At 39.0% G+C, this 13,685-nt stretch overlaps 1 protein-coding gene across 2 annotated transcripts in view; it reads left to right on the top strand.

The window, feature by feature from the left end:
- The window catches only part of LOC122564048 (protein ABHD15-like), a 40,841-nt gene extending 27,655 nt beyond the window's left edge, over positions 1-13,186 (top strand). For both annotated transcript variants that reach the window (XM_043718521.2, XM_087977384.1), the window contains exons 2-3: positions 8,433-8,785; positions 11,703-13,186. In XM_043718521.2, the coding sequence (XP_043574456.2) occupies positions 8,433-8,785; positions 11,703-12,237 (888 nt within the window). In that variant the 3' untranslated portion in view covers positions 12,238-13,186. The remainder of the gene's footprint in view (positions 1-8,432; positions 8,786-11,702) is intronic.
- The last annotated feature ends 499 nt before the right edge of the window (positions 13,187-13,685 follow it).

Genomic DNA, 13,685 nt, shown 5'->3' with positions numbered 1-13,685 from the left:
CTGCACCTATATGATTGACTGCTGTGAGCCAAGCTCCATAAGAGACCATAAGACATAGGAGTGGAAGTAAGGCCATTCGGCCCATCGAGTCCACTCTGCCATTCAATCATAGCTGATGGGCATTTCAACTCCACTTACCCGCATTCTCCCCGTAGCCCTTAATTCCTTGTGACATCAAGAATTTATCAATCTCTGCCTTGAAGACATTTAGCGACCCGGCCTCCACTGCACTCTGCGGCAATGAATTCCACAGGCCCACCACTCTCTGGCTGAAGAAATGTCTCCGCATTTCTGTTCTGAATTTACCCCCTCTAATTCTAAGGCTGTGTCCACGGGTCCTAGTCTCCTCGTCTAACGGAAACAATTTCCTAGCGTCCACCCTTTCCAAGCCATGTATTATTTTGTAAATTTCTATTAGATCTCCCCTTAATCTTCTAAACTCCAATGAATACAATCCCAGGATCCTCAGCCGTTCCTCGTATGTTAGACCTACCATTCCAGGGATCATCTGTGTGAATCTCCACTGGACACACTCCAGTGCCAGGATGTCCTTCCTGAGGTGTGGGGACCAAAACTGGACACAGTACCTCAAATGGGGCCTAACCAGAGCTTTATAAAGTCTCAGTAGCACAACGGTGCTTTTATATTCCAACTCTCTTGAGAGAAATGACAACATTGCATTTGTTTTCTTAATCACGGACTCAACCTGTATGTTTACCTTTAGAGAATCCTCGACTAGCACTCCCAGATCCCTTTGTACTTTGGCTTTGCGAATTTTCTCACTGTTTAGAAAGTAGTCCATGCTTGTATTCTTTTTTCCAAAGTGCAAGACCTCGCATTTGCTCACATTGAATTCCATCAGCCATTTTCTGGACCACTCTCCCAAACTGTCTAGATCCTTCTGCAGCCTCCCCACTTCCTCAGTACTACCTGCCTGTCCACCTAACTTTGTATCATCGGCAAACTTCGCTAGAATGCCCCCGTCCCTTCATCCAGATCATTAATATATAACGTGAACAGCTGCGGCCCCAACACTGAACCCTGCGGAACACCGCTTGTCACCGGCTGCCATTCCGAAAAAGAACCTTTTACCCCAACTCTCTGCCTTCTGTCAGATAGCCAATCCTCAATCCATACCAGTAGCTCACCTCGAACACCATGGGCCCTCACCTTGCTCAGCAGCCTCCCATGTGGCACCTATCAAAGGCCTTTTGGAAGTCTAGTTGGACCACATCCACTGGGTTTCCCTGGTCTAACCTACTTGTCACCTCTTCAAAGAATTCCAACAGGTTTGTCAGGCTTGACCTCCCCTTACTAAATCCATGTTGACTTGTTCTAATCCGACCCTGCTCTTCCAAGAATTTAGAAACCTCATCCTTAATGATGGATTCTAGAATTTTACGAACAACTGAGGTTAGGCTAATTGGCCTATAATTTTCCATCTTTTGTCTTGATCCTTTCTTGAACAAGGGGGTTACAACAGTGATCTTCAAATCATCCGGGACTTTCCCTGACTCCAGTGACTTTTGAAAGATCTCAACCAATGCCTCCGCTATTTCCTCAGCCACCTCCCTCAGAACTCTAGGATGTAGCCCATCGGGGCCAGGAGATTTATCAATTTTAAAATCTTTTAGCTTTTCTAGCACTTTCTCTTTTGTAATGGCAACCATACTCAACTCAGCCTTCTGACTCCCTTTAATTGTTGGGATATTACTCATGTCTTCCACTGTGAAGACTGACGCAATGTACTTATTATGTTCTCCAGCTATTTCCTTATCTCCCATCACTAGGCTTCCAGCATCAGTTTGAAGTGGCCCAATGTCTACTTTTGCCTCTCATTTGTTTCTTATGTATTGAAAGAAACATTTACTATCATTTCTAATATTACTGGCTAGCCTACCTTCATATTTGATCCTCTCCTTCCTTATTTCTCTCTTTGTTATCCTCTGTCTGTTTTTGTAGCCTTCCCTATCTTCTGATTTCCCAGTGCTCTTGGCCACTTTATAGGATCCCTCTTTTTCTTTAATACATTTCCTGACTTCCTTTGTCAGCCATGGCTGTCTAATCCCTCCCCGGATAATCTTTCTTTTCTTGGGGATGAACCTCTGTACAGTGTCCTCAATTTTACCCACAAACTCCTGCCCTTTTCGCTCTACTGTCTTCCCCGCTAGGCTCTGCTTCCAATCTATTTTCGTCAGTTCCTCTCTCATGCCCTCATAATTATCTTTATTTAACTGTAACACCATTACATCCGATTTTGCCTTTTCTCTTTCAAACTGCAGACTGAACTCTACCATATTATGATCGCTGCTTCCTAAGTGCTCCCTTACTTTAAGATTTTTTATTAAGTCTGGTTCATTACATAGCACTGGGTCCAGAATAGCCTGCTCTCTTGTGGGCTCCATGACAAGCTGTTCCAAAAAGCCATCCTGTAAGCATTCCATGAATTCCCTTTCTTTGGATCCACTGGCAACATTATTTACCCAGTCCACCTGCATATTGAAGTCTCCCATGATCACTGTGACCTTGCCTTTCTGACATGCCTTCTCTATTTCCCGGTACATGTTGCCCCCCTGGTCTTGACCACTGTTAGGAGGTCTGTACATAACTCCCACTATGGTTTTTTGCCTTTGTGGTTCCTCAATTCCACCCACACAGACTCCACATCATCCGACCCTATGGCATTCAGTGCCATAGATTTAATTTTGTTCTTAACTAACAAGGCAACCCCGCCCCCTCTGCCCACCTCCCTGTCTTTTCGATAAGTTGAAAATCCTTGGATGTTTAACTGCCAGTCCTGACTTTTATATGTTTACATTTTCTAACCTCCAAAGTGGTTAGCACTGCTGCCTCACAGCGCCAGAGATCCGGGTTCAATTCCCGCCTCAGGCGACTGACTGTGTGGAGTTTGCACATTCTCCCCGTGTCTGCGTGGGTTTCCTCCGGGTGCTCCGGTTTCCTCCCACAGTCCAAAGATGTGCAGGTCAGGTGAATTGGCCATGTTAAATTGCTGGTAGTGTTAGGTAAGGGGTAAATGTAGAGGTATGGTTGGTTTGCGCTTCGGCGGGTCGGTGTGGACTTGTTGGGCCGAAGGGCCTGTTTCCACACTGTAAAGTAATCTAATCTCATCTAACTTTTATAAAAAACTCTGCACCCCTGTTCTTCCTACCAAAGTAGATAATTATATTACATTTGCCATGTTCTTCCCACTCACCTAGTCTGTCCAAATAGTCTTGTAGCCATTTTGCATCTTCCTCACAGCATATATTCCTACTTAGTTTCATTAACTTGGGAATATTATACTTTTTCCTCACATCCAAATCCTTGCCATACATATTGTGAAAAGCAGGGAAACAGTACTGATTCTTGTGGAACCCCACTGTTACAGATTGCCAACATGAGAATGAACAATTTATTCCTACCCTGTTATCAGCCTTTTAGCCAGTTCTTAATCCATGCGCTAACTTACCAAGGCTCATTTTTGAGTTTCTTTCAAAATCCAGGACCAAAAGGACAAAAGCAGCAGTTACGTGGGAAAACAACCATCTGCAAGTTCCCTTCAAAGTTACAGATCACCCTGACAAGTATATAGGAACTACATAGTTCCTGATGAAGGGTCCTGCCCGAAATGTTGATTCTCCTGTTCCTCTGATTTTGCTTGACCTGCTGTGCTCTTTTTCAGCTCCACATTTTATCAACTCTAACTTTCCAGCATCTGCAGTCCTCACTATCTCCAAGTGTAGGAACTGCATAGACATTCTATCATCATTACTGGGTTAAAATCATGGAACTCCCTCCCTAACAGCAAAGAGGGTGTACTGCATCCCATGGACTGTAGCAGTTCAAAATGGCAGCTGACTATCTCCTTCTGAAGGGAAGTTAAGTTAAGGTTAGCCGCTGACATCCACCTCCTATGAATGGATTAAAAAAAAACTTTAGACATTGAAAGAAGTGGAGTTGTCTCTTGAAGAGCATTAAGGTGGATAAGTCCCCAGGTACTGATGGCACCGACCCCAGGTTAAAGCAAGAGGCAAGAAAGGAGATTGCTGGGACCTTGATCAAGATCTTTGTATCCTCATTCACCACTGGAGAGGTCCTGGTTGTTCCTCTATTCAAGAAAGGGAGTAGGGATAATCTTAGAAACTGTAGACTGGTGAGTCTCACTTCGGTGGTTGGGACCCTATTGGAGAGCATTCTTAGGTATAGAATTTATGCATATTTGGTAAAGCATGGCCTAACTAGGGACAGTCAGCATGGCTTTTTGCAAGGCAGGTCATATATTACTAACTTGATTGAATTTTTTGAGGAGGTGACAAAGGTGATCGATGAGGGTAGAACAGTGAATGCTGTCTAGATGGATTTTAGTAAGGCTTTCAACACGTTCTGTTATGGTAGACTCATCCAGAAGATTAAGATGAATGGGATCCACAATGACTTGGCTGTGTGGATTCAGAATTGGCTTGCCCATAGAAGGCAGAGTGTAGTGTAGGAAGGTTGTTTTCCAGGCTAAAGCTCCGTGACTGGTGGTGTTCCACAGGGATCTGTACTGGGACCTCGGCAGCGGGGGGGGGTTGGTAGGTTTGCAGATGATACAAAGATCAGTGGAGTGGTGAATAGTGTAGAAAGCTGTCAGATGATACAGTGGGGATAGATCAGTTGCAGAAATGGGCAGAAAAATGGCAGATAGAGTTTAATCTGCGTAAGTGTGAGTTGCTGCAGTTTGGGAGGTCAAATCTTAAGGAAAAGTATCCAGTTAGTGGCAGGACCCTGAACAGTATTGATGTACAGTGGGATCTTGGGCTTCCAGTCCACAGCTCCCTGAAAGTGGCCATGCAATTGGATGGGGTGATAAAGAAGATGTATGGAATGCTTGCCTTTATTGGGGTTAGGGAATTGAATACAAGAGTAAGGATGTAAAATAGCAGTTTTATAATACTTTGGTTTGGCCACACTTGGAGTATTGCATTTAATTCTGGTAGTCACATTACAGGAAGGATTGGGAGCCTTTGGATAGGGTACAGAAGAGGTTTACTAGGATGCTGCCTGGATTAGAGGGTATAAGCATTAAGGAGAGGTTAGAAAAACTCAGGTTGTTATCTCTGGAGTGGGGGAAGCTGAGCAGAGACTTGATAGAAGTCTGTAAAATTATGAGATGCATAGATAGGGTCGACGGTCCGAATCTTTTTCCCAGAGTTGAAATGTCTAAAACTAGGGGGCATGCATTCCAGGTGAGAGGGAGTAAAGTTCAAAGGAGATTTGAGGGGCAATCGTTTTACAAACAGAGTGGTAGGAATGTGGAATGCAATGCCACAGGTGGTGGTGGGGTGAGTTACGATAGGGGTGTTTAACAGACTTTGAGATAAGTACATGCATATGCAAGGAATGGAGATATATGGACCAAAGGCAGGTGGAAGGGGTTAGTTTGCTTTGGTATCATGTTTGGCATAACATCGTGGGCTAAAGGGCCCATTCCTGTGCTGTACTGTTCTATTGAATTGTCCCAGAACAGGGAATTTTCTCCAAGTCATGCTGGAAAGCAGGTTGACTGCCTACTACACGGAGAAGGGCAGATAAATAATGCTATTGAGGCCCCAGTGAGGGAGACTTTTCAAGTTTTTTCCAGCATTTTGCTGGTTGCAGAATGGCCATCTACAATGTGGAGAAATCGGCTCAGTGTAGGTAATTTAGGGATGAGTGAACGGCTGCAGATAAAGAATGACAGGGAGTTGCTCTGCCCTCAACTTTTCCTTGGTCATGTACTATGATGTTGCTTCTACTTAAAATATCTATTCCATGATTTCATTAGTTGGATAGTTTCAAGGAGTTTAACAAATATGTCTTATTGTACACAAGAGGGATCTGTATTAATCAAAAGCAATTCCAGACAAAACCAAACCACTGGAGGAATTTCCCCAGAAGCACAAAGCTACTTGATCATTATCTCATGCTTAATATGCAATGCATTGAAGGCTAAATAATATTTAAACGAAATGTGTCCTTTACTACAAGGTGAATGGAATATGATAATATAGGGAAGTCAGGCTATAACAGTACAGGTTATTGGTGATTCTGTACCTGGAGTACTGTATGCAAAGCAAGGGATATACTTACATTGGAAGCATTTTGAAGAAGGTTCACTCAGTTGACTCCTGGAATGAAGGGGCTATCTTATGCAGAAAGATTGAAGAAATTGGGCCTATACACTTTGGAGTTTAGAAGAATGAGAGATAACCTTATTGAAAAGCTTTGGATTCTAAGGAAGATGTTCAGTGAATTTTCTCTCATGGGGAAATTTAGAACTAAGTTTAAAAATAAGGGGTCTCCAATTTAAGATGAAGAAATTGCTCCTCAAGGGAAGTATGGTCGGAAATATGAAGTTAAGGCCACTATCTGATATCGTGGGAACAGGAGAATCGACGTTTCGGGCATAAGCCCTTCTTCAGGAAATCAGGATTATTTCCTGAAGAAGGGCTTATGCCCGAAACGTCGATTCTCCTGTTCCCTGGATGCTGCCTGACCTGCTGCGCTTTTCCAGCAACACATTTTCAGCTCTGATCTCCAGCATCTGCAGACCTCACTTTCTCCACTATCAGATATCCATGACCTTACTGAATGGAAATGCTGGCTTAAAGTCCTAATTGACCTTTTCCTTCTCCTATTTCTCATAATCTTATGATTTTACAACTTGCTTATCTCAGAATGTTCTTTATGATGTCACAGAAACATCTAATGCTTTGCAAATTTATATTTAACAAAACTGTATGTAATGCCATAATTATGAGACAGGATGTGGTATTCAATTCATTCATGTTCACATATAAGACACATTAGCAAACTATAACACTTTCTATGTGTCCTATGATTCACAATGTCTCCAGTAAGAGAATCTGGAAGTTATAAAGTTTCCTTAGAGACTCTTAAAATATGTCTAGTCTGTGTAGATAGTGACTCATTTCCCCTGATTTTACATGCTTTTTCATTTGAGACAGCATAATGTGATGTTTCCCTGAGACATTTAATTAAAGAAGCTGACAACCAGGTGGAGAATCTTCAGTGTAGTCCACATACAATAACCTTAATCAACAGCAGACTGTGGTAAATACTTTACCACAATGTTCTTCTATGATGATTTTAGGGTTTAGAGTGGGTTTAAAGTGAAACTGGTTGAAAACATTTCTCAAGTTACACCGACCAAATCTTGAATATCTTGTACAGCAGAAGCAAATTCACTCATCAATATTAGTAATTAGAATCCTAACTTAAGAATTCTAGGATATCACTATCTAGATGTGAGCTCATGAGCATGGAAATATGAGATGACACCTTTTTATAATTGCTAATGAATACTTATTATAAGAATCAATTCTTGATTTCTTTGTAGTCATGAAAACTGTATCATAGAACATGTAATATGTGAAGACAATACCCTCAGCGATACACGTAATGACTACTCTAAGTATAGCTAATATTCAGTGCTGTATTCCCTCAATAATGAGTGTTAGTTATATAGCCAATCAGTAGTACTTATAACATGACTATTCTACTTTAAATTTATATACAATATTTAAATACATGGATCATAATTTGATGTGAATTATAAATTAATATCTTAAAATAATAAGTTAGTGTATCCTGTGATAATTTTAATACCTTTTATTTTATTTTGTTTCTGTCCTTGTGCAATTTCAAGATGGCTATCACATAATCACAGCAAATGACTTGTAAAGATTGAACACATCTTTCCATTTTATGGTGCAAATCTATCAAACAGCACAATTCATGAGGAAAAACATTAAAGAGAAACATATCATGTGAGATAAGTGCAGGGGAGTTTATTGATCTCAGACTTCTCATTGTGTACAATAAGACATATTTGTTAAACTCCTTGAAACTATCCAACTAATGAAATCATGGAATAGATATTTTAAGTAGAAGCAACATCATAGTACATGACAAAGGAAAAGTTGAGGGCAGAGCAGCTCCCTGTCATTCTTTATCTGTAATGCATCAATACAGAGCATAGACTAAAGTATTATGGGATATGATTAGGCTGCCTCCAAATTATCAGACTATCTGACTGATATCCAGTACTGAAAGAGCAGAAATTTCATCTGACGAAGTGTTGGAAAACTGAAGTTACTACCTTTGGCTCCCACAATAAACTCTGTTCTTTAACCACCAGCTTCATTCCTTGCTCTGGGAACTATTCGAGGCTGAACAAGACTACTCACAACTTTAGTATCATATTTTACCCAAGATGAACTGACCATATATCTGCACTCCATTAAGACAACATATTTTTACCTTCATAATAATATCCAATCCTCCCTACCTTGGTTCAGCTGCTGTTAAAATTTTTATCCAAGCCTTTGTTGACTTGAGACTGCATTGCCTCCATTTTAAATTCCCCAATCTTTGTTTTGTCTTTGCAGCTCTGTGCCTCAGCCTTGGATTATGGCTACCGCCCAGTAATTTTTAATAGAAGGTGTCAGAATGGAAGTCTTTTAACTACACTGAAACTGCAACAGTTTGGTGATCCATCTGATCTAAGGGAAGCAGTCAGATACATTCGATACAAGCATCCAAATGCCAGACTTTTCACTGTAAGTGAGAGCACAGGAGCTGGGCTTTTGCTGTCTTATCTTGGAGAGTGTGGATCTTCCAGTTATGTGACATCTGCAGCCTGCATCTCACCTGTCTTCAGGTATCAGGAATGGTTTGAAGTAGGACTGCCTTGGCTTTATCAATGGTTTCTACTCCTTTACCAAAAAACCTGGCTCAGCAGGTGAGTTTAACCGGATACGTAACTTGAAAGGCATGTGTTACTGCATCAGGAACTGTGTGAGGTAGAAGCTGACAATGTCTCATGATGATTGCTCCATTGTGTTGTTCATTTGTCCTGTAGATGAGATCATATCTTCAGTTTTTATATTCATTCAGGGGATATCGGCATTGCTAGCTAGGTCAGCATTTATTTCCCCATCTCTAATTGCCCAGAGAGCAGTTAAGAGCCTCAAGGAGGCCAGACCAGGTAAGTACAACAATTTCCTTCCCTAAAGGACATTAGTTAACCAGATGGGTTGCAGGGTATCTTTCAATTATGATCAATTTGCAGTCAAATGTCTCCTCTCACAGATAAATTAAACTTTCTTAAGTATATAGAGGACTAGGTCACCCAAAACATCTGCATTTGCTTTATGTGGTTGGATATAAGTATAGGATTCTGAAACCAAATATACTTTCAATTGTAACATGCAGGGGAGGACTGATTACATAACATTCTACTTACAAATGCATTTTAAAAAGGATTACAATTTATTCAATTATCAAACAAGTGCAACAGAAACTACACTTAGCCAGACAGTGGACTCAACTGCTCTAAAAACTTCAGTGCTGTTTCTTCTTCTTTCTTCTAGCTCTCTTTCTTTTTGCACACTCAACTACTGAAAAATAAGCCTCATTAACCTTTTTCCAAATCATAACTCATAGCATGATCAAAGTTATGTTTAACACTAGTTGATCCATTGGATTCTTACATGGCTGGGTGATATACCCACAGTGCCTGAAGGATCCAAGGTCAATCTTTGAATGGCTAGATAGTGTATGCTCAATATCTGTTTTTTTTAATAGTAATAGTCACCTTAATGTTATCACTTCCTCCCCTCTCCTGATTCATTCTTTCTCAAGTGTACTGTATAAGGTTAATTCTTAATGAAATCAAATGTCAATAACTGTTTATTTTAAAGGCTATCTGCTCAACGTGTTTTCCTCTCCCTACTTGAGGAAGACTTGGAACATGACACCTTAAAATAAGGGACATGATGGAAAAGTTATTTATACATAAATCTAATACAGAAAATTATTAAGTACTAGTACACATATTCACACAGCAGGCAATACGTAAGTTAGATAAGTGTGTAAAAAATATAAATACACAATAATTAATGCAGGAACATTGAGAAAATGCAATATCCTTAACATTCAGTCAATATATAATTTCAATGATAGAATTGTACTGCTTACAAAATGAACCACATATTGCCACAAAGCTAATCCTAAGTACATTTGGCAATTTTGTTTCCCAAATAGAACGCCACAAATGTAAAATATAGAATATAGCTGTTGCCTTTGAATAACAACTTTTCACCTCAGAACTTTCTCACATGTGTTGGCCTAAGGTTACACTAGCCTGAGTCATATAACAATAGGACGATAAACTTTATTTTTTGACCTGGACCAAATAGCTTCTTCCTTATAAATTCCTCACACAACCATAATAGAACTTGTCACTTGTATTCTGTTTAAAGCCCCTGATTCATTCCTTTGTCAAGTGATGTTAAATAGTCACATCACTGGAGTCCCACACTGTTTATAATTTAAATAAAATAGTATAATATTCAGTTTATCTACTAATATTCTCTGAACTAATCTAGATTATTCACGAAACAATAGTTTCTCTACATAAATGAATGTGTATCATTGTTTTGCATGCATCTTACCTTTTGTACTGGCCTGTGAGTATCTCCTGTCTCTTGTGACCTGACATTGTTTTCTAGGTGGATATGAGACTTCACAGACAAAAAAGTAGGCCACAAACAAAGAGCAGTACACGACAGGATGTGTTCTGTGGGTGAAGTCAAAAGACAAAGCATTTTACTTCTCTGCAAATGTTGCACTCACTCCTCCTCCCCTGTTAAATTCAATTAATGTTTTCTAGCACTTCATCCATATTACTGGCATATTGTTGGTCAGTTGCCTGAGCTACTTCCTACCTTGCCATTGTTTGCCATGACTCTTAAGATCTTCATCATTGCCCTTGGGGGTGGGGGGGGGGCACCCTCATGATTTGCAATCTGAATGATTTCATACTCAATTTCCTACTCTTTTGTCTTACACTGCCAATTGTAGAATTTTTTACTAGCATTATTAGGTTCACAGAAGGAGCCCAGTATGCTTATTTGCAATTTATTAGCTTGATAAATTTTCACTCATGGTCAGAGTTCACTATTTCCTCTGTGGACATTTTTAATGCTTCCACAGAAACATTAATAACATAAAACAGAAAAAGGCAATTCAAAGCATTTACAAATAAATCATTGCAAAATTAAAATGGTTGATGCTAAAAATTCAATCGTAATTTTGATGATGAGCAATTACTAATAATTTGTGAGATTTATTTGATAGAAACATACAGAGCAAGTGACATAAATAACACTTTTTTAATAAATGCATGGATAAAGACTTATATTCTTAATTGACCGAAGTTCAAATTCCAGTTTCATTGGATTAGAGATAGGTTTAAACAGTCAATGCATGGAAGTTTTGGGAAAATGCTGCTGTTGTAAAGTTTTGTGTAAGTATAAGTACTAAATTGCCATGCTAGCTTTTATTTCTGAAGGCTTGTGAATAAATTGATGAAATATGACACTTGCTTCCGTATTTGAAAAATCTTACAGAGGAAAGGAAGGCTGGAGAAAGGGTAGCATTTTGCGCTAGTTTAATCAGACCAATTCATTATTTTTCAGGGTGATAGACTGCATCCTACATTTGAAATGGGGACACTGAGGGATTTAATTCAAGTTGCCATTTTTCCACTTGAATAATGGATCTTAGAAATGGACTTCTCACAATTCTGTAAAATAATGAAGCTTGTATTAACTATATACATAAAATACAACTGTTAATGCTTTTATTAACTACAGGTATGCCACTGCACTGGGACAGATCATTGACATGGATAAGTTGTTTGCTACACGTACTCTGAAGGAGATGGAAGAGGTATTGTTCTGTCAAACAAAGAAGAGCAACCTATCTTGGGACTTGTACTGGGAGAAGAATGATCCATTGCGGGATGTGGATGAGGTTGCTGTGCCAGTACTGTGTATTTGCAGCCAAGATGATCCATGCAGAGGGAACCCAGATTCGACCCTGCCATTTGAGCTCTTTGAAACCAACCCCCATTTTTTCTTATTGTTAACTAAACATGGTGGCCATTGCGGCTTCTTGAAGAACAGATACTCTACATGGAGTCATGAGGTATTACTAGAGTATTTTAAATCTGTCAGTGAGTTCTTTATGACTGAGGAAAGGACAAAATGTTTTTCAAAAAGGAAATGCACAGGGTCTGGAACCTCCATGTCTTATAAATGTGGCAGAGGCAACAATTTCAATAGAGATTCATTTTGCTCTCACAATATCCATGATATTTTCAATTGGCAACGGTCCTACACCAGGTGATTAAAAATTAGAATGCATATGAAATGATTGTTCTTAATAACCTCAGATATCAAACTGATGCAGCCCTGTTTGATGTGGATCATCATATGAAACCTCATTGGCCTAAACAAGGGTTCAACGTTTCATTTTTTTCACAGGGTTTATGATTGTTGAGGTTTGAATATCTCATTAGTTTCCAGGCAGCTAGAAAAAACATTTTTGACTAAAGAAAATGGACTTACATACTTATATTAATGTTAAAGAGTCCCCATGATTTTAAATTACATATTAATTTTAAAATGGGTTAAAATGTCATACATTGGGATCTGCCAATGTATTTCTGAGTCTTATTTGTAATACAAGATTTCTTATAAGGACTGGGTAAAGTTTGCTGTAATAAATGGAGCTGTGTTAACTGTTATAACCAGGCTGGATTATTAGACTCTGTGAAAATACTTTAGTTGACCTTTAGTCTTTTATGCTTTTGACAAACCTCAAATAACAGGCCAAAATGCAGAGATCAAGTTATGCTTTGCCTCTGTGTTATCTCCAACCTATTTATTAAAACAAAAGTAACAGTAAGGTTACTGATTACTGTTTCATAATTCAATGTGGTTGGGACAGATGTACGTTTTCGGTGGTGCATATTTAAGATGTAAAGTATTTTATTAAGTTTCAAGATTGCATTTGACATCAATTCATATAAGAGTTAATAATGGGAAATTTGGTGTCAAAATATGAATAATTGCCAACAGGGCAACTTGAAAAATGGTGTTTTAGAGATGTATTCAGTCAAAGTGATGTATGTCTTGTTTTATATGTCTTGTGGTTTTATATTTATTGTATCTATTCCTGAACATTAATATGCACCCAGACATGAAACCTACCCATTTCTCACCCCAACCCCTAAACCGGAAGTCTCATTTATCTTCTAGCTTTCAGTTTTGAAATAAAATATTCAATATAACCAGCCTTCTCTCAAAAACTGTACAAGAAACAGATGGAGTACATTTACTAACAGACACAACTGGCCAAATAGATTCAGATAAAAGGATAAGTGTTAATATTCTTCATTTCTTCATTTCATTTTGAAGATTTTGACTTTAATTCTCAATTAAAACTTTATATGATATATTTTTTTAAATGTGAGATTTGAAATATATGTATATTTTAAAGTTTGGGGCAACAACTGGACAGTTAAAAGTCACACAACACCAGGTTATAAACCAACAGGTTTATTTGCAAGTACAAGCTTTCGGAGCACTGCTCCTTTGTAAGGTATCTAGTGGGACAGGATCATAGGACACAAAATTTATAGTAAAAGATCAAAGTGACATACGACTGATGCGATATACTGAACAAACCTAGTTTGCTGTTAAGTCTTTAATCACTTAGAATGGGGTTGCAGATTTCAATTGATGAAGATGTAATGACCAGAGCTTCTTTCAAGTCACAGTGCTGAGATAACT

Source organism: Chiloscyllium plagiosum, unplaced genomic scaffold, assembly GCF_037043375.1.
Source record: "Chiloscyllium plagiosum isolate Xiang-an unplaced genomic scaffold, Cpla_swu_hap1 HiC_scaffold_31, whole genome shotgun sequence".
NCBI lineage: Eukaryota > Metazoa > Chordata > Chondrichthyes > Orectolobiformes > Hemiscylliidae > Chiloscyllium > Chiloscyllium plagiosum.
This window is presented reverse-complemented; position numbering and strand designations above follow the sequence as displayed.